Source organism: Rhinopithecus roxellana, chromosome 16 (assembly GCF_007565055.1).
Source record: "Rhinopithecus roxellana isolate Shanxi Qingling chromosome 16, ASM756505v1, whole genome shotgun sequence".
In the NCBI taxonomy this organism is placed as follows: domain Eukaryota; kingdom Metazoa; phylum Chordata; class Mammalia; order Primates; family Cercopithecidae; genus Rhinopithecus; species Rhinopithecus roxellana.
This window is the reverse complement of record NC_044564.1, coordinates 91535518-91556658: the sequence shown is the minus strand read 5'-3', so window position 1 is coordinate 91556658 and position 21141 is coordinate 91535518. Positions and strand designations below refer to the sequence as shown.

General features: G+C 43.9%; 1 protein-coding gene across 1 annotated transcript in view; it reads left to right on the top strand.

Moving 5' to 3' along the window:
* The window catches only part of HSD17B3 (hydroxysteroid 17-beta dehydrogenase 3), a 58541-nt gene that overhangs the window by 1471 nt on the left and 35929 nt on the right, over positions 1-21141 (top strand). The window contains 1 exon segment of the mRNA XM_010358146.2: positions 2077-2123. Coding sequence (XP_010356448.2) covers positions 2077-2123 — 47 coding nt within the window.

Genomic DNA, 21141 nt, shown 5'->3' with positions numbered 1-21141 from the left:
AAATTTGGACACCAAGCAATAAAAATAGAAAAAGAATCCAATGACAAAAATGATTAAGTGACGTTAGAGATATTATCCGGGTGAAATAGGAAAGATTCTAATATCCTTATAGGGCTGCCAGATAAAATACAGGACACCCAGTTAAATTTAAATTTCAGAAAAAAGGAACACTTTTTTAGTATTTTATAACTCACATATTGCATAGGACACATATTAAACCATTCATAATTTGCCTGAATTTCAAATTTAAGTGGGCATTCTGTATCCTTATTTGCTAAACTTGGCAACCTTAAAAACTTAGCAATGGAAATTTAAAAAATTACCACGTGAGAAATTGTTTGGGATGACGAATGGATTTTTGACTTACATGCTTCTTACATGGGGGTGTGTGTGTGTGTGTCCTCTCGGGGCATTATGCTGTCTGTAGTGAACTTGCTGAGCAGCTTGACCTGTGTGTTCTGGATTTAAATACCCCACTCCACACAGATTCAGATGCCCATGTGTGGGTGGACGTAGCACTCTGCATAGCTGCTATCGTTTGTGCAGGGAAAGCCCTTCTAAGAACCCACATTCTAAAAGAAGTTCAAGTGGGTCCAGAGACTTAGAGCATTTGGTGACTCAAAGTAAAAACATGATCTTAACCTGTTTTTATGAGTCAAGATCGAGTGAGTTACCTCTAGCAGGAGTAAAATATGTTTGGGCAGAGGCAGATATCAGGGAGATAATGTATTTCAAGTAGCGGACAAAAAAGAAACCCAAGTACTAGAGGCTAAATTTTTAATTCCTCAGAGAGAGTACCCTGAACTCTGTGCTGGATTTCCTAATTCTTTTCTTGGTATATATTCGTAGACTTGGGGCCCCAAAGTCAGACAGCCTGGGTTCAAATCCTTGTGTCATCATTTACGAACTTTTTCCCCTTGGCTTCCTCATTTCCAAACGAAGGATAATGATGGTCCCTGCATTTTAGGTTTGTTTTGAACATTAAATGAGATGATGCATCTAAAACACTAGAAGCAGTACATGGCAAGAAGTAAGTGTGTGACCATCAGCCGTTGTTATCATTGATGGTATCATCTTGCCCTGTATTGGGTGAAGTGAAGATTCCCCCCAGGGAGGGGAAGGTAAGGCCCAAGATGGCCCTGAGCATAGTTCCTGCACCCGGAGCTGCAGACGGTGTGCATGGAGCCTCCTAGAAGCTCCAAAATGAACAAACACATCATTAGTAATGATTAAAGTCAGAGTGCTTCTGTCAGTGTGGTCCGAGAAGCTTGTAGAGCTTGGCCTGCACTCACTCTCAAGTGAGCTGAATGTATCTTTTGTTCACACGTTTTGAAAGCAAGCCCTTTAATTGTTGTTGCAAGGATACATTGTAAGTTTTACCATATGCCGAATTGTAGTGAATTTTGAAATTGTCATGTTCTCACGAATGAGGCGTATCCTAGAGCTCAATCATTAAATATGTCTGTAATGTTGATATAAAAGGACTAGAAGACCTATTTGATTGTTGTATATTAACAGATAGTTCTATTGAGTACACATTCTTCAGGTTTCTTCATTTCACTGCATTTTCCTTTTGCTTTTTTGTATTTTCCTCTTTGCTAAATTCCCTACCTTCCATAGGCCTTTAATTGCTGCTGTGGGGTGGGGGTGAGAAGGGGGCACAGCTCTACTTTTAGAAGGAACCTTGAAATGTCCTTACAATGACAGATGAGTGCCTGGGCAGAGAGATAATGGGGAACACTGCCTGCCCTTGCGGCTCACAGTATCTGCATCCTCATGGGGCCTGAAGGAAATGTTCCCTGGCTGCGGCTCTTTGTTTCATCTTGGAACATGTTTTCCAGAATCTCGCCAATCCCTCCAAAAAACCAACCAACCAACCAACCAGCCAACCAACCAACCAACCGTTTCACCTGAATGTTTAGCGAGGGGCTTCAAGGGTATGGGCTGGAAAGCAAAGGGATGCGCCTTTGGAGCAATGACTGTCCTGGAGACTAGGCTTGCGAGAAAGCGTAGCCAGTGAGAAAGAGAAGTTTAAAGATGAATTCCGTCATTTAAAAACATTCCTGCTTTTCACAGTGATCACTGGAGCAGGCGATGGAATTGGGAAAGCGTACTCATTCGAGGTAAGCTGTCTTCCTGGGCACTTTCTCCTCCCTTGTATTGAACACATCACAGTCCTGAGACATCTACCACAACACTAGATTTTTGAATATAAAAGCAGTATGCATTCATTTAAAGGAGAAAAAATACTCTATAGAAAAGCAAACAAAAAAATAAGAATCTCACTCCCTGGACCTCCTTTTTTAAACACAATGATACTCAAAGGTGACAGTACCTCGCCTTGGGATTGTCTGGGGAATTTGTGGGGCATTGGGATTTTCTAGTGTAATTGTGCTGTATGAGCTTAAATATAATTTTTTCAAAACATTATAAACTACTTTTATTTATTATTTACAGTAAGCTAGGGCATATATTGATTTTTTAAAAGTCACTTGTTTAGGCAAAACATCAGTGACTTTCATTTCAAGGAGATTAATGGCATTATAAAATATTATGTAAAAAGAAGGTCTGATAGAACTGAGAGTCACTAGAATACAATTAGTATCTTTGGGTATTTCCTTCCAGGCTTATTTCTCTGTAGATAGACAGATTGATAATTATACTTTAAAAAATGCATTTATAACATATGTGGTTGTATATGCTATTATTATTACAAATTTCACATTTTTATTAATGAAACACTATTTCCTGGAATTTCTATGTCTTTTATTTCTTCCTCATGCCTGTTAAACTGATGTCTAGAACCACATCAAATACAGCAGAAGAATAGAAAGAATTCTAGAAACTGTAAGAGGAAGGCTGTTTAAAAATCAGTAACAGCAGCTGGGCATGGGGAGGCCGAGGCAGGTGGATCACCTGAGGTCAGGAGTTCAAGACCAGCCTGCCCAACATGGTGAAACCCTGTCTCTACTAAAAACACAAAAATTAGCAGGACGTGCTGGCAGGTGCCTGTAATCCCAGCTACTTGGGAGGCAGGAGAATCTCTTGAACCTGGGAGGCAGAGATTGCAGTGAGCCGAGATTGTGCCATTGCGCGCCAACCTGGGCAACAGAGCGAGACTTCTTCTCCCCCCCCAAGAAGAAGTCAATAACATCTTAAAAATATAATGAAAAGCATTTCCATTTGCAATAGAAAAATAAGTAATCCTAGAAACACAGTTAATATAAAATTTTTAGGTCTTTTTCAAGAAAACTATAAAATTCCATTGAGAAATATAAGAGATATTCCAAATAAGAGAAAAAAGTAACACATTCTTGAAGAGAAAGATATTTGAAATCTAACAGTTTCTCCTAAATTTATCTCAAATCCCATATTATACATACCATTATTTTTTAAATGTTACATTAGTTGTGAGCATTTTCTTATGTCAAAACTGTGGAGTTTTATTTTTTATTTTTTATTTGAGACAGTGTCTTACTCTGTTGCCCAGGCTGGAATGCAGTGGTACAAACACTGCTTACTGCAGCCTTGACCTCCTGGGCTCAAGCAATCCTCCCACCTCAGCCTCCCAAAGCAATGTATCCTCCTGGAACTACAGGCTCATGTATTTTTGTAGACAGGATTTCACTATTACTCTATTGTACAGGCTGGTCTTGAACTCCTGAGCTCAAGCAATCTGCCTGCTTTGGCCTCCCATAGTGCTGGGATTACAGGTATGAGCCCCCGCAGCCTGCCCAAAGCCATGATTTTTAAATGGCAACCTAATATTCCATCAAATGGATGGTCCATAATTTAACCATTTTCTTGGTAAACATTTTAGTTTTTTTCCCAAATTTTTCTTCATTTTATGTAAAATTGGGAGTAAATACAGAAATTTTTCTGCTTCTCTCCAATTATTTTGGGAGCTATTTTCCTTAAGGTGGCCTGGCTGGGTCAGAGGTTGTGAATATACATAAGGTTCTTGTGCTTTCCATTTATGTGATAGTAATTTACACCCATTTCTGAGAGAGACGTTGTCTTCATCAGCTTGAGCTGCAGAATTAATTCCATAAGCTGAGTGGCCTAAGCAAGCATATATTTCTTACAGTTCTGGAGGCTGGGAAGTCCGAGAGCGAGGTGCCAGCAGATCTGATATCTGGTGAGGGCTCTCTTCTTGGTTTGCAGACAACTATCTTCTTGATGTAGCTTCACATGGCAGAAAGCAGAGAGAGGGGAAGCAAGCTCTCTGGTGTTTCTTCTCTTTTACTTTTTGGAGACAGGATCTTGCTCTGTTGCTCAGGCTGGAGTGCAGTGGTGCAAACACAGCTCACTGCAGCCTCAACCTCCCGGGCTCAAGCGATCCTCCCACTCAGTCTCCTGAGTATCAGGGACTATGGGTGTGTGCCATCAAGCCTGGCTAATTTTAAAATTTTTTGTACTGATGGGATTTCACCATGTTGCCCAGGCTGGTCTTGAACTCCTGGGCTCAAGTGATCTGCCTGCCTTGGCCTCCCAGAGTACTGGGATTACAGACATGAGCCACCATGCCTGGCCTGGTGTTTCTTGTCATAAGGATATTAATCTCATCATGAAGGCCCCACTCTCATGACCTGATTACCTCCTGAAAGCCCTACCTCCAAGTGTCATCTCATTGGAGGTTAGGATTTCAAAATATGAATTTTGGGGGGCCAAAAAAACCATTTGGTTCATGTGAAAAATGCATTCCACTGCAGCACAGTACCCATGCCTTTTCTTGTCCCAGAAGGCTTGCATCATAATAAATATCTTATGTGAAACAGCAGGTGCAAGGCATCTGGGACATACTTGCTAGAAACTTTGGGGAGTTAACAAACCTCAAGCATGCCAGTTAAAAAAGCTCCTCGTGGGCCGGGAATGGTGGCTCACACCTGTGATCCCAGCAATTTGGGAGGCTGAGGCAGGCAGATCACCTGAGGTCAGGAGTTCGAGACCAGCCTGGCCAACATGGTGAAACCCCGTCTCTACTTAAAATACAAAAATTAGCTGGGTGTGGTGGCGGGCACCTGTAATCCCAGCTACTTGGGAGGCTGAGGCAGGAGAATTGCTTGAACCCGGGAGGTGGAGGTTGCAGTGAGCTGAGATTGTGCCATTGCACTCCAGCCTGGGGTACACGAGTGATACTTCATCTGGAAAAACAAAAACAAAAACAAAAACACCCAAACCAAACAAACAAAAAAACTCCTTGTGGAACTGTGTGGTGGCTCATGCCTGTAATCCCAGCACTTTGGGAGGCTGAGGTGGGCGGATCATGAGGTCAGGAGTTCCAGACCAGCCTGACCAACATAGTGAAACCCCGTCTCCACTAAAAATACAAAAATTAGTCAGGAGTGGTGGCTCTCACCTGTAATCCCAGCTACTCAGGAGGCTGAGGCAGGAGAATCGCTTGAACTCGGGAGGCGAAGGTTGCAGTGAGCCGAGATGGCGCCACTGCACTCCAGCCTGGAGACAGAACAAGACTCTGTCTCAAAAAAAAAAAAAAAAAAAAAAAGCTCCTCGTGTCTGACCCCATCCTTTATCTGCTGCTGATGGTTTTTTGACACCGACCCTTCTATCTCAACTCTGTTTATTTTTAAGATAAGACAAGGAGTTCTTTGCTCTTATCCTAATTCATGTATAGCAACTTACTGGTGATCAGGAGTGGCTGACACTCTGGAGATGAGTGGTCATATTTGAGTGTTGAAGTTGGAGAGACCACCCAGCAGCCACTTTTCAAAACAATGTGTCTTCCATTCCCCCAAATCAGAAGGAAAGCGTTTCTAACTGTATTAAAACTATATAACCTTTTATATAACAATTTCTCACCCTGGTCCAGGGTTTGGAAAGACCTAATATGTCAACCAAAAGGGTTCTTCACCTTACCTCTAATTCCCTGGATTGCCAAGCAGTTCTTCACGATTCTTCAGAATCTTTTCTCCAGTTCATGCTGACCTGATCTCTCTGTGGTCCCTTGCTATCGCAAGACTCAGACACTCTTCTTTCTGCTTAGGGGAGACCCCTTGTGGAAGCTGTGCTGAGCCATTCATTTCTTGATTGTTTCTCAAAGCAATGGCCCTGCGGGTCAGGAGCTGTGGGTTCCAGCCTTCACTATGATGCTGTCTGGAGATTTGGCACAAGTTACACATCCTTTCTGCACTTCTGGGTCTTTGCCAACTTTGTGTTCTGTCCTTGACGAATTCTTGCTTTGCATTTCTCCTTGTGGACTTTTTTTCCTCTTTGCCTTTTTATTTTATTTTTTTGTAGAGATGAGGTCTCACTTTGTTGCTAGGCTGTTCTCAAATTCCTAAGCTTAAGCAATCCTCTTGCCTTCGCCTCCCAAAGTGCTGGGATTATAGGCATGAGCCACTGTGCCCAGCCTCCTTATGTTCTTTACTGAGGCTGTGTTAAACAATTTTCTGGGCTCCCAACCCCTCCTTCATGCAGGCTTTTCTCCCTTCCAGAGAGCCCATTCTCTCGCGCTAACTGCTGCTCCAAGAAGTGCAGCTGAGCCTGAGATGCTGTGGACTGTAATGGGTAAAAGCCTGAGGTTGGGAATTGATCAGATGTGTGTCAAAGCCTCCCTCCAAGGCTCACTGGCTGAATTTCCACATCAGTGAGCTGGAGGTGATGACAGTCTCACCTAGGCTTTTGTAAGGGTTAAGTAGGATGAGACAGGCAAAATGGTTTGCTTAGAGTAAGCTTTCCAAGGTTAGGTTTTGTTCTCATTGGATATTTCAACTGTGATTCCTTTCACATATACTGCTTTTTTATTTTTTGAGAATGTATTAGTCATGGTTCTCAAGAGAAACAGAATCAATAGGGTGTGTGTCACACACACACATACACACACAGACAGACACAGAGAAAGAGCTGGGAGTAGGGGTGGGGGAGGAAGGGAGAGACAGAGGGGGAGAGAGAGAGAGTGGGGAGGAAGGAAGAGGGAAGGAGACAGAGAGAGAAGAGTGGGAGAGGGAGAGGGCGAGGAGAGAGAGGTTGATTTATTTGAAGGAGTTGACACACACGGTTATGGAGGCCGGTGTGTCCCAAATCTGCAGTGTAGGCTGGCAGGTTGGAGACCCAAGAAGAGGCAAAGCTGCAGTTCAAGTCCACAGGCCATCTATCAGGTGACAGAATTCCCTGTTCCTCCAGGCAGGTCCATCTTGTTTTCCGAAGGCCCTTAGCTGATGCGACAAGGCCTACCCTCCTGATGGAGTGTAATAGGCTTTACTCAAAGTCTACTAATTTAGATGTTAATCTCATATAAAGATATCTTTACAGAAACATAATCATGTTTGACTAAGGAGCTGGGTATCATGACCTAGCCAAGTTGGCACACAATGTTCACCACCACAGAGAAGAAGGATATCTTGTATTTACCAGTATTTTCTCTTCCTGTTGCTCTTTCTTCCTTCCCAATGTCCCAAGATTCTTTTTTAAGTCACTTTATTTCTGTTTCTAGAATTTCCTTTAGCTATTATTTTAGGGTTGGTCTGCCGGCAACAAATTCTCTTAGCTTTTCTTCATTTGAGGATGGCTTCGTTTCCCCTTCATTCCTGAAAGAGAGTTTTGCTGGATACAGGATTTGCAGTTGACAGACCTTTTCTTTCAGCACTTGAAAAATGCGGTGGCACTTTCTTCTGGCCTCTGTGGTTTCTGATGAGAAATCTGATATTATTTGAATTGCTTTTCCACAATAAATAAGGGATTGTTTCTCTCTTGGCTTTCAAAATTTTTTCTTTGTCTTTATTTTTCAAAAGTTTAAATATAATGATTCTTGGCATGGATTTCTTTGGCTTCACCCTGTTTGGGGTTTACTCAGCCTCTTGAATATGTAGGTTTACATCTTTTCACAAATTTGGGCCGGGCGCGGTGGCTCCTGCCTGTAATCCTAGCATTTTGGGAGGCTGAGGCGGGCAGATCACCTGAGGTCAGGAGTTCGAGACCGCCCTGGCCATAATGGTGAAACCCCATCTCTACTAAAAATATAAAAATTAGCTGGGCATGATGGTGGGCGCCTGTAATCCCAGCTACTTGGGAGGCTGAGGCAGAATTGCTTGAATCCAGGAGGCGAAGATTGTGCCATTGCACTCCAGCTTAGGTGACAAGAGTGAGACTCCATCTGAAAAAAAAATAAATAAATAAAAACAAATTTCAAAAACTTTCCTCCATTATTTATTCAACTACTCTTTCAGCCCTGCCCTCTTCTCTCCTTATAACCCTCCAATGACATGAATATTAGACCTTTTTATAGTTCAATGGGGCTTTGAGATTCTGTTCAATTTTTTCAGTGTATTTTTTCTCTGTTGCTTATATTGGGTAATTTCTTCTTTTTTTCTTTTTAATCTTCAAGTTCATTAATTCTTTTCTTAGTCTCACTCATTCTGCTACTCAGCCCATCCATCAAGGTTTTAACTTTAGTGATTATATTTTTCAGTTCAAGTATTTTCATGTGGTTCTTCCTTACATCTTCTATTTCTTTGCAGAGATTTTCTGTTTTTGCCATTTTTTGTGTGTGTTTATAACGGTTTATTGAACTTTTTTTTTCTTTTTTGAGACGGAGTCTCGCTCTGTCACCAGGCTGGAGTGCAGCGGTGCAATCTCGGCTCACTGCAACCTCTGCCTTCCAGGTTCAAGTGATACTCTTGCCTCAGCCTCCCAAGTAGCTGGGATTACAGGTGCCTGCCACCACGCCTGGCTAATTTTTGTATTTTTAATAGAGACGGGGTTTCACCTTGTTGGCCAGGCGTGTCTCAAACTCCTGACCTCAAGTGATCCGCTCGCTGTGGCCTCCCAAAGTGCTGGGGTTACAGGCATGAGCCACATCACCCAGCCTACTGAAGCATTTTTATGCTCCAAAGCTTGTCAGACAATTCTAATGTCTGTGTCATCTCTATGTTGGCATCTGTTGTTAGTATTTTCTCATTCAGATTAAGATCTTGGTTCTTTGTATGATGAGTGGCTTTTGATTGAATCCTCGACATTTTGGTTTTATGTTATGGGACTCTGGATCTTATTTAAATCTTTGCTTTATATTGGTCCATACTGACATTGCTTTGGGAGGGAGAGGAGGGGGCACTGACTAGTTTCTACCAGGTGGAGTGGGGCTCAATTCTCCACTTGTGGGGAGCTGCCTACTTGTTACTGTTGGGTGGCGGGGGTGGGGTTCTGGCTCCCTCCTGGGCCTCTGCTGATACCACTCTGGCTGGGAGGGGCAGAAACACCTCTTTACTGCTCTCCACAAGGCCTCCGATGACACTTGGGAGAGGTGGCCTCATTCCACTGGGCAGCGGTGAAAGTCCTGGCTCTCCATGAGGCCTCCTCTGTTATCATCCCGGGCAAAGGAAGAGGACAAAGAGGGGAAGAGGTGCCTTGTTACTGCCAGGTGGGGTGGAATTCAGATCTCCACTGACATTGGTGGGGATGGTGGTGGCTGGGATGAAAGTCCCAGGCTCCTTGCTACAGAGCCTCACCGGCGTGGAAGACCCAGCTCCTCACTCAGCCTTTACTGGCAGGGGTGTGGGTGGGGTCACAGTTTTTCCCACGGTGTTTGCTTGGAGTACAGCAGTTGCTGTCTAAATGTTTTCTGTCTTGCTAGGCAGCCCCTTTTCTGGTCCTCTAGTTAGAGAAGGTAGGCTTTTGTTGAGACTTTTCTTTTTTTTTGAGACGGAGTTTCATTCTTTTGCCCAGTCTCACTCTGTCACATAAGCTGGAGTGCAGTGGCGCAATCTTGGCTCACTGCAACTTTTGCCTTCTGGTTTCAAATGATTCTCCTGCCTCAGCCTCCTGGGATTACAGGCGCCCACCCCCATGCCTGGCTAATTTTTGTATTTTTAGTGGAGATGGGTTTTCACCATGTTGGCCAGGCTGGTCTCAAAGTCCTGACCTCGTGATCCGCCCACCTCGGCCTCCCAACGTGCTGGGATTACAGGTGTGAGCCGCTGTGCCCGGCGAGAGTTTTTTACATCTGCACCTGTTGGCATTTCTGAACCATCAGTTTCTCCAGCAATGTCTGGGATATGTGGAGAAAAAAAAAAAAAAAAAGCCCAGGAAACACTACAGTGCCCTTCCTCGGGTTTCGAGGCCTCTAAATGAACCTCTCCTCACATTCTGGAGTCTTCTTCTGTTTGTTTTAAGTACTGTGTCCAGGTTTTGTTTGATGCACTTGACGGTGGGAATAGGGAAAGCACTTCTCCTCCACCCTTCCAGAAGCTTGTTCTGCACTGCATGTTACCGAATCTGCATTTACATTTAGAGTGGCAGGAGAGGGTTTGCTTCCTGTTAAAAGAATTCCAAGCATTACTTGAGGCAGGTGGGAAAAAATTGTGGAGAGGAACGGGCCAGGGGTGGAGGGAGGATGAGAGCGGGCCCACTCTCCCGTACCTCTGAAGCCACTGCTCACCCTATTTTTCACACCATTTCCACTCCTTTAGCACCCGAATTCAAGCCTGTCTTTTATTTTCGGTCACACAGAGGAAGCCCTGTTTTTCCTGGTGTTCCCACCACCCACTGTAGATTAGCAGCTACAAGCACCTTCCTTGACCCAGGCCCCAACATACAGGAGAAGGAAAACAAGGTCCATTCGTCCCACGGCAGCCGTTCTGCATCAGGATGGGGCCCCGGCAGTGAATTCTGGGAAAGGGAGGCTTTTGCAGCTTAGCTTTCTGAAAAGGGGGTGGCAAAGCTGTGTATGGGGACTGTCAGCCTGGACATTCTGGAAATAAGATTGAGTCCTGTTCAAGCAGACAAAGGGAACAATGCCAGCCCAGACAATCAAGTGTTCTCGGCGCCCCCCTCCTGGCCCAGACCACTTCACATGGAACCTGTAAAAGGCCTGTGGCTCTTGAGAGAAACACACAATTAAGGAGAGGCTGGAAGCCCACCAGGCAGAGAGCATCCTTTGTGCTGAAAATGCAAATGGTCTTTCATTTATTGGACAATCTCCCCTTCAGGAGGCTGATGAAGTGAACTGGGAGACAAAGGTGCTTAATTCTTTAGCCATCCCATTGATGGATTCCAGGACTCAAAAATGGAGGCTACATACGGGTGGGGGTAGGGAATTTTCCGTGGAGAGAACGAGAGAAGACTTGGGGATGTCATTGGCAGGGGTCAGTCTTGAAATAGGACTGTCTTGGTTTAGTGTCTTTTTTTAAATGAAAAAACATTTTTTAATAGAATTTATTTTTTAGAGCAGTTATAGGTTCACAGAAAAATTGAGCAGACGGTATGGAGGTTTCCCATAAGCCTTCTGCCCCCACACACGCCGCCTCCCCCATTACGCAATTCCGTACACACACACACACACCCCCCAGGAAATCAACTGTTTAAAGAAACAATTGACGCAACAACAGGTGACTGCTTAGCTTTTTATTTCTGGTTTTGGTTTTTTTTAGAGACAGGGTCTCGCTCTGTCGTCCCGCCTGGAGTGCAGTGGTGGGATCACGCTCATTGCATCCTTGACCTCCTGGGCTGAAGTGATCCTCTCACCTCAGCCTCCTGAGTAGCTGGGACTATAGACTGTGCCACCATGCTCAGCTATTTTTTAATTTTTATTTTTGTAGAGATGGTGGTGGTGGTGGGGGGTGTCTTGCTCTGTTGCCCAGGTTGGTCTTGAACTCCTGGCCTCAAGTGATCCTCCTGTCTTGGCCTCCCAAAGCTCTGGGGTTACAGAAATGAGCCACCTCACTTGGCCTGATTGCTTGTCTTTTTAATGGAGTGAAACCTCACTGTGCGGATCGCAGGTTGGGGGAAATTTGTGGTAATACCTTTGTGGTGTTAACACCTTCAGCTGTCCAGAGTCATGGCTGAAGACCACCTGTGAGAGTGAATATAATTGACTTTTTAAAACTTCAGCATCGATGGTGTCATGTACATGTGGGTCAGTTTTTTAATCCTGAACAGCTTTTTGAGATATAATTTATATACCATAAAATTCACCCAAGTGTACACTTCAGTAATTTTTAGGAAATTAACTGAGTTGTTTATTATCACCACCATCCAGTTTTGGAACATTTCCATCACTTGAATAAGATCATGTACACCTGGTTGCTATTAATCTTGCACTCCTATCCCTAGTCCTAGGCTGCCACTGACCTTTTCTAGATGCTTCATATGAAGGTCACCATACAAGGTGCAGTTCTCCGTGACTGCTTTCTTCCACTTAGCATGTTGTTTTGGAGATTCACCCATATTGTAGCATGTGTCAGTAGCTCTTTAGGTTTTATTGCAGAATAATATTCCATTGTATGGATATACCCCATTTTGTTTATTCATTTGTCAGTTGACAACTGTTTGAGTTGTTTCCATTTTTTTTTTTTTTTTTTTTTGGCCATTATGAATAATGCTGCTGTGAATACTGACCCTTGAGTTTTTGTGTGGACACTTTTCTCTTTCCTTCAGGTAGATTACCTAGCAGTGGAGTCTCTGGGTTGCGAGGTGAAGTTGTCTTTTTTAAAATTTTTATTTATTTATTTATTTTGAGACAGAGTCTTGCTCTGTCTCCCAGGCTGGAGTGCAGTGGTGCGATCTTGGCTCACTGCAAGCTCCACCTCCCGGGTTCATGCCATTCTCCTGCCTCAGCCTCCCGAGCAGCTGGGACTACAGGCGCCTGCCACCACGCCCGCTACTTTTTTGTATTTTTAGTAGAGACGGGGTTTCACTGTGTTAGCCAGGATGGTCTCGATCTCTTGACCTCATGATCCGCCCGTCTCGGCCTCCCAAAGTGCTGGGATTACAGGCGTGAGCCACCGCGCCCGGCCAGTACAGTTATCCAGCGGCAGTCACATTTCTGTGGCAGTTGGACAGTGGTTGTGGCACCCTTGTCTGTGCCACCCAGTGTCGGTGTGTGGCTCTCGCCGGCCTGCCCAGTGGATCCAGTCTCTGCCCGGGAGGCTGACCTGCGCCACTGAGCTCCCTTGGCCTCTGGTTTCAGCGGGGTTGGCCAGTGGGGAACACGGGAACAGGTAGGAGGGAGAGTAAAGCGGGGGACTGGGCTATCTCCCTGGTTGTGGAGGGCAGCTTGTGTCCTCTGCTGAAGGTCACCACCCCTGTTGTGTGGACTTCTCCACAGAGCGCTTTTTCCAACACGTTCTGGCCCCTGGTTGTTATAGGAAATGGGTCCTAATCCAGTCCCCAAGCGAGTGTTCTTGGACCTCATGCAAAAAGGAATTCAGGGCAAGTCCATAAAGTGAAAGCAAGATTATTAGGAAAGTAAAGGAATCAAAGAGTGGCTACTCCATAGACAGAGCAGCCCCGAGGGCTGCTGGTTGCCCACTTTTATGATTATTTCTTGATTACATGCTAAACAAGAGGTGGATTATTCATGCCTCCCCTTTTTAGACCATATAAGGTAACTTTCTGATTTTGCCATAGCATCTGTAAACTGTTATGGTGCTGGTGGGGGTGTAGCAGTGAGGACGACCAGAGGTCACTGTCATCCTGCCATCTTTTTTTTTTTTTTTTTCTGAGACGGAGTCTTGCTCTGTTACCCAGGCTGGAGTGCAGTGGCACAATCTTGGCTCACTGCAGCCTCTGCCTCCTGGGTTCAAGCAATTCTCCTGCCTCAGCCTCCTGAGTAGCTGGGATTACAGGTGTGCACCACCATGCCCATTTAATTTTTGTATTTTTAGTAGAGATGGGGTTTCACCATATTGGCCAGGTTGGTCTTGAACTCCTGATCTCAAGTGATCCACCTGCCTTGGCCTCACAATGTGCTAGGATTACAGGCATGAGCCACTACACCCCACCAGTTATGGTGGGTGTTAGCTGGCTTCTTTACTGCAACCTGTTTTTTCTTTTTCTTTGAGACAGAGTCTCACTCTGTCACTTAGGCTAGAGTGCAGTGGTGCGATCTCGGCTCACTGCAACCTCTGCCTCCCGGGTTAAAGTGATTCTCCTGCCTTAGCCTCCCGAGTAGCTGGGATTACAGGCACCCACTATCACGCCTGGCTAATTTTTGCAGTTTTAGTAGAGATGGGGTTTTGCCATGTTGGCCAGACTGATATTGAACTCCTGACCTCAGGTGATCCGTCTGCCTTGGCCTCCCAAAGTGCTGGGATTACAGGCATGAGCCACTGCGCCTGGCCCCAACCTGTTTTATCAGCAAGGTCTTTATGACCTGTATCTTGGGTTGACCTCCTATCTCCTCCTGTGACTTAGAACGCCTTAACAGTCTGGGAATGCAGCCCAGTAGGTCTCAGACTCATTTTACTCAACTCCTACTTAAGATGGAGTAGCTCTGGTTCAAACGCCTCTGACATTTTCCCCCTCTCTTTTATAAGAGAACTCTTAATCCTAAGGGTTGCAGAGGGATGAAAAATCCATCTTCTGTAACTTCTTCAGGCTGAATAGGGGCGATGATATTCCTGCCTAACTATTAGGGTCTCTTGTGTTTAGGGTAGAGAGGAGCTCAGCGAGAAGGCATCAATATGGTGAGCGTCATTCACAAGTCCAAGTTCCAACAAAAGGTGATATCTGGAAGATTAATAAGTGTCCAATTTAAGAAAACGGCGAGCGAACTTGTCTTGCATTCCTACACAAAGAGTACAACAGCAATATATTCCACAACAGCAAAAAAAAAAAAAAAAAAAAAAAAAAGTAAAATTATCCCAAGTAAACTAAATTAGAAGGCTTTGCATGAACTGGGAAACTGTTGGAACCAAGCTGATATGGGTTGCTAGCTGATTCCAATGTGCCCAGAGTTAGAAGACTGATTCAGATTTTTACATTACCCACTCCTCTTGTTTCTTCTGAACAGCAGTCAGAGATCACTGGTGACCACAAGGGATTATAGCGTGGAAACCCCTTTCCCAAAGGCTAACTTTGGGTAAGTGGTGGAGTCTAGTAACATCTTTCTCACGAACCCTGAAGGCACAATCCTAAAGATCTTCCTGCTCTCCTTTTACCCAGGAAGAAGGAGAGAACAAGTTTTAGTCCCACCAGCAGTTCTCTATCAGAATTTATTATTAGAATTAAATTATCAGAATCAAAAATTGTTTAATTTTTGCCCCCTGAGCACAAATGGGATCCTACCTCACACAACCATAAACCGTGTTCTAAACCTTGCTTTGTTTATTTAATAATATAGCATGGAGATCTGACCACAGCAAAGGCACACAGATGGGCTTGATTCTGTTTAATGTTTTCAGGATATCCCATCCCATGAATGTACCATGTATCTTTTATCAGCCTTTAGGGATGAACACTAAGGTGAATTTTCATTTTTCATTTTGCAAATAGTGCTGTAAGTTGCCTCTTTGAGCATAAGTTTGAGCGCACATCCAGGACTACATCTCTGTCAGTAAGACTGCTGGCTCAATAGGTATGTGAATTTAAATATTGCATACCATTGCCAAATTGTTTCCTATTTGATTATATCAATCTTAAAACCCCCAAGAAGATTTAAGAGATCTTTTCACTACACTTGTTTGTATGAAATGTTATTAATTTTACTTTTTGTCACTCTGATATGTGTAAACATGTATTCTTGGCTGTTATTGCTCAGAGAATGCTAGAACCAAAATACAAGATGAAAGGTTAGCTGAGTTTCATTCTCCACATCTGGGCCATTCTAGTGCCATCTCCCAATACCTGGGAAGGCAACATCTGGGAGGCCTGCCCACCTCCAGTGTGGCAGACAGGGCAGTCAGAATGCTTCTGAAGACAGTGTTCCCAATAGCTTCAGGTAATGGCACACAGTTGGCCCCTGGATTAAAAGCACTGGACTAGCTCTGTCCCAGACCAACCCAAGAAAAATCACTGCTTTGCCCTGTTTTTGAATAACAGCACATGCTTACTGTGCAATATATGGCAGTGTCTTCGGCCAGTGAGGAAATTCTTCTTCCTAATGTCTAGTCTAAATTCCTCCATCTGCACTCTCAGCATATTTTCTTTCATCTGGTCTTAAATGAAAACAGCAGCTTTTAGTTATTTTTATGTTCCTCTAGATTCATTCCTTTGTTCTTGTGCTACTTGACTTCAACCCTGCAATTTCTGATCCAGGCTTTGAATATCCTAAGTACATTATAGTATGCCATGGCACTCTGTGTGTGTGTGTGTGTGTGTCTGTGTGTGTGTGTGTGTTTGTGGGGGATAGATCAAACAAGGGTGTATGTAATGCATAGATATGGTTATAAAAAATGATAGAATCAGTCCTGTGTCATTTATTACTCAGCTTAAGAAACAGAACATCACCGGTGTCCTTGAAGCTGCCTGTATGCCATATTTATGTTACCCTCCCTCACCCCTACACATGTAAAACACTTACTTTAATAATTTCCTTGCTTTGTAACAAAGTGGTTCTATTGCATATGCAGATATGCCTAAATAATATGTTGGTTTTATTGCTTGTTTGGCACTTAATGTAAATTGAGCCTACGTATTTCTATAATCTGCTTTTTTTTTTTTTTGAGATGGAGTCTTACTCTGTCACCCAGGCTGGAGTGCAGTGACACGATCTCGGCTCACTGTAACCTTTGCCTCCCAGGTTCGAGTGATTCTCCTGCCTCGGCCTTCTGAATAGCTGGGATTATAGGTGCCCACCATCATGCCTGGCTAATTTTTGTATTTTTACTAGAAACGGGGTTTCACCATGTTGGCCAGGTTGGTCTCGAACTCCTGACCTCAGGTGATCCACCTGCCTCGGCCTCCCAAAGTGCTGGGATTACAGGCATGAGCCATTGTGCCCGGCCTAATCTGCTTCTTTTATGTAAATCAACATTATGCTTCCGAAATTCATCCATGCTGACATGGATGAGTAGAGAATGTACCCAGGAACAGAATTACTGGGTCACAGCTTACATAGTCAGCACTGCTAAATACACTCGTGTGCCACAAAATGCTTTGGTCAATGACAGACTGCACATACAATGGTGGTCCTGTAAGATTCTAATACCGTCTTTTTACTATATCTTTGCTATGTTTAGATAACACAAATACTCACCACTATGTTCCAGTTGCCTACTATATTCAGTACAGTCACATACCACACAGGTTTGTAGCCTAAGAGCAATGGGCTCTACCACATAGTCTAGTTGTGTAGCAGGCTACACCCTCTCGGTGTGTGTAAGTGCACTCTGTGATGTTGGCACAATGAAATTGCCTAATAATGCATTTCTTAGAACATATCCCTGTTGTTAAGTGACATATGAATGATGTAATGCCAACTTTTCCAAAGTTTTTTTTTTTTTTTTTTTTTTTTGAGACGGAGTCTCGCTCTGTCGCCCAGGCTGGAGTGCAGTGGCCGGATCTCAGCTCACTGCAAGCTCCGCCTCCCGGGTTCACGCCATTCTCCTGCCTCAGCCTCCTGAGTAGCTGGGACTACAGGCACCTGCCAGGTCGCCCGGCTAGTTTTTTGTATTTTTAGTAGAGACGGGGTTTCACCATGTTAGCCAGGATGGTCTCGATCTCCTGACCTCGTGATCCACCCGTCTCGGCCTCCCAAAGTGCTGGGATTACAGGCTTGAGCCACCGCGCCCGGCCCCAAAGTTTTTTTTTTCTTTTTGAGATGGAGTTTCGCTTTCTTGCCCAGGCTGAAGTGCAGTGGCACAATCTCGGCTCACTGCAACCTCTGCCTCCTGGGTTCAAGCAATCTTCCTACCTCAGCCTCTCGAGTAACTGGGATTACATGGGTGCGCCACCACGCACAGCTAATTTTTGGATTTTAAGTAGAGACAGGGAGTTGCCATGTTGGCCAAGCTGGTCTTGAACTCCTGAACTCAGGTGATCTGCCCACCTCAGCTTCCCAAAGTGCTGGGATTACAGGCGTGAGCCACCGCGTCCGGCTTTCCAAAGTTTTTGCGTCACGTTCTCATAAGCTTCATAAACTGAATAGAGGCGTTTTATTCTTTGAAAAAGATTGCGCAATTTTGGAATGATTGGTTTTGTAAATGTTTGATAGAATCTATCTTAAGACTATCTGTGGCTGCAGTGTTCTTTGTGGGACTACTTATTATCATAATCATCTTGTTATTATTGTTAATTTTTAATGGTGGGATAACTACTTGGGTTAATTTTTTTCTTGCACCAGTTTTGGTAATTTATATTTTTATAGAAATATATCCCTTTCACGTAAGTTTTCAAATTGATTGGCAAAAGTTTTTTTTTGTAATATTATCTTTAAAAAAACCTAAGCAGGAAATGAGTTTATTGTAAAGCTATCATCTAGTTCACAAAATCACTGAGAAGGCTCAAGAACCATTTCAGAAAATGAGCAGAGAGGCTGGGCGTGTGGCTCATGCCTGTAATCCCAGCATTTTGGGAGGCTGAGGCCAGTGGATCACTTGAGGCCAGGAGTTCAGACCAGCCTGGCCAACATGGTGAAACCCTGTCACTACTAAAAGTACAAACATTAGCTGGGTGACGTGGCATGCACCTGTAGTCCCAGTTACTCGGGAGGTTGAGGCAGGAGAATTGCTTGAACCCAGGAGGTGGAGGTTGCAGTGAGCTGAGATCGCACCACTGCACTCAGCATGGGTGACAGAGTGAGACTCTGTCTCAAAAAAAAAAAAAGAAAAAAAGAAAAAAGAAAATGAACAGAGATATGGAGGGGCAAGGCAGTGGGGGCACAGCTAGTGTTGCCGCACAGAGCAGGGTGGGCCAGGGTGTTCTCATTCATCCTGTCTGCTTTGTCTCTTCTTTCTGGATCCCCTGTCACTCATATGTTGAAAAATGTTATTTCTGGAACTCCTATTACACAGATCCTGAAATATCATTCTTTATTTCTCTTCCTTTTTTTTCTCATAATTTCTATTTCTTTGCCCCTTTGCTTTCCTTTCTGCAGAAGGATTTCATCAATTGTATCTTCCATCCTCTCAAATGCATTTTTTTCATTCTTGCTCTTTTCTTTTTCAATTTCTTAAAATTAAAATTTTTAAAGAAATTAAAAATTTTTTATACTTCTGAATTTTCATTTGTGAAGCAGCCTCTTCTTTTCATAGATGTAGTAGCTTCTCTAATTCCTCCGAAGGTATTTTTTTCTTCTTTTAAAAATGGTTGGCCAGGCACAGTGGCTCACACCTATAATCCCAACACTTTGGGAGGCCGAGGTGTGTAGATCACTTGAGGTCGGGGTTCGAGACCAGCCTGGTCAACATGGTGAAACCCTATCTCGACTAAAAATACAAAAAATTAGCTGGTCCTGGTGGTGTGCGTCTGTAATCCCAGCTACTCAGGAGGCTGAGGCAGGTGAATTGCTTGAACCCGGGAGGCGGAGGTTGCAGTGAGCCGAGATTGCACCACTGCACTCCAGCCTGGGCAACAGAGCGAGAGCCCATCTCAAAAAAAAAAAAAAAAAAAAAAGGTTGTCTCCTGCCTGGCGCTGTTCCACCAAGTTGCTCTTTCCTGCGTTTGTTTGGCAGTCTGTCTTTCAAGTTAGCTGCTGCTCATAGACACTTCCTGTTGTCTTGTTGTCTGTTTGATTAGGTCAGGTTAGGAACCTGCCTGGACATTCCTTGTGTTGAGTGGGTCTTGAATCTGTGAGTATGATCAGGGTGAGAGGAGTCCTAAGCAAGCGCCTTGAGGCCTTTTCCTTGGGGTGGGTCAGATTTCGCAGAGAAAAACCATCTTACCTCCTGCCTGTAGAGTGAAGGCCACCTGCTGTTCTGGAATCGCACTCGATGCATACCCACTGCTTTATCTCCTCACTCTCAGAGAGGGCCCTGTCCTCAGTGCCTGCCTGGAGTGGAGAATGGCATCCGGAGATGATGACTTCTCACTCTGACCCAAGCCTCCTGAGTCTAGCTTCTCTCTCCCAGGTTCTGTACTGGCAGTGCCTGAGACTTTTGAGGATTTTACTGGTATGCATTTTGTCAGTTTTCAGCGTACTCTGTTGCTGGTTTAGGATTTGAGATCTTGCCCATCCATTTTCTAGCAACAAAAGTTTCGTAGGCCAGGTCTGGGCATGGTGGCTCATGCCTGTAATCTCAGCACTTTAGAAGGCTGAGGCGAGAGGGTAGCTTGAGGCCAGCAGTTGAGACTAGCCTGGGCAACAGAGCAAGACCCCAACTCTACCACACACAAAAAAATTAGCCAGGCATGGTGGTGCATGCCTGTAGTTTCAGCTACTCAGGAGGTTGAGGTGGGAGGATCACTGAAGCCCAGGGGGATGAGGCTGCAGTGAGCCTCGATCACACCACTGCGCTACAGCCTGAGTAACAGAGTGAGACCCTGTCTCCAAAAACAAACATTTTGGGATTGCTCTTGTCTCTTGTTGTCACCTTCCCCATGCATTTCTGTTTTCCTAGGAAAAAACTAAAAGCTAAAAGGAGAAAATACACACACACACACACACACACACACACACACACACACACACATAATTTCCTATGGTTTAAAAGGATTTCAATAGGCAGCAAAATGAACTGTGCGTGCTCACTCTCCTCTTTCAACCCTTTTTCTACATTTTAAATCTTGGCTGTACCTCTAATTACACTCATTTAAAATTCCTCATATTGTCTCATATTGCCGCTTATTCCTGTGCTCTATTCTTTCCCTTGATCAGTTCTGCTGGAGATTTGTCAGGATTATCAGTGTTTTCAAAGAGCCAACTTTCAAAGGAACATCATCTGCCCCTGTTCTGTGTTTAGACACGGCCTTTAGATCAGATGCATTATTTATGTGGTGTACGTAATTTGTATCTCTGCCAAATGTTTGTGTGTTTCACCCAACAATTACTGAAAAGGTAAAATGAAATCTCCCACTCTGATAGGTATTTTTCAGTTCCCTTTGTAGTTTTATGTAAAGCTATTTTAGTAAGCAATCCAGGATTACAATTGCTATAACTTCCTGATAAATTTAGCCTTTTAACTCGCTTTTATTTCTAGTAATACTTACTTGTTTTAATGCCTATTTTAGTGGATATGAATAAATATCATATATATATATATATATGTCTGTCTGTCTTCACTTCAACTTTCTCTTTTAGGCTATCTCTTGAAAATATCATAAAGCCAGATCTTAAAACTTCTTTTGATATTCTTTGTCTTTAGTAGAGCATGGTAGTATGTTTATTACATTATTTCCAAAATCTTAGAGACATTAGGATTATAGTATAACTGTTGTGGCCATTTAGCCAAATAACTCAAAGGATCAGACAACATTTCACATTCAGTGTTGTAAGAGCACAATTCTCAAAGACACATGTTAGCAGTTGTT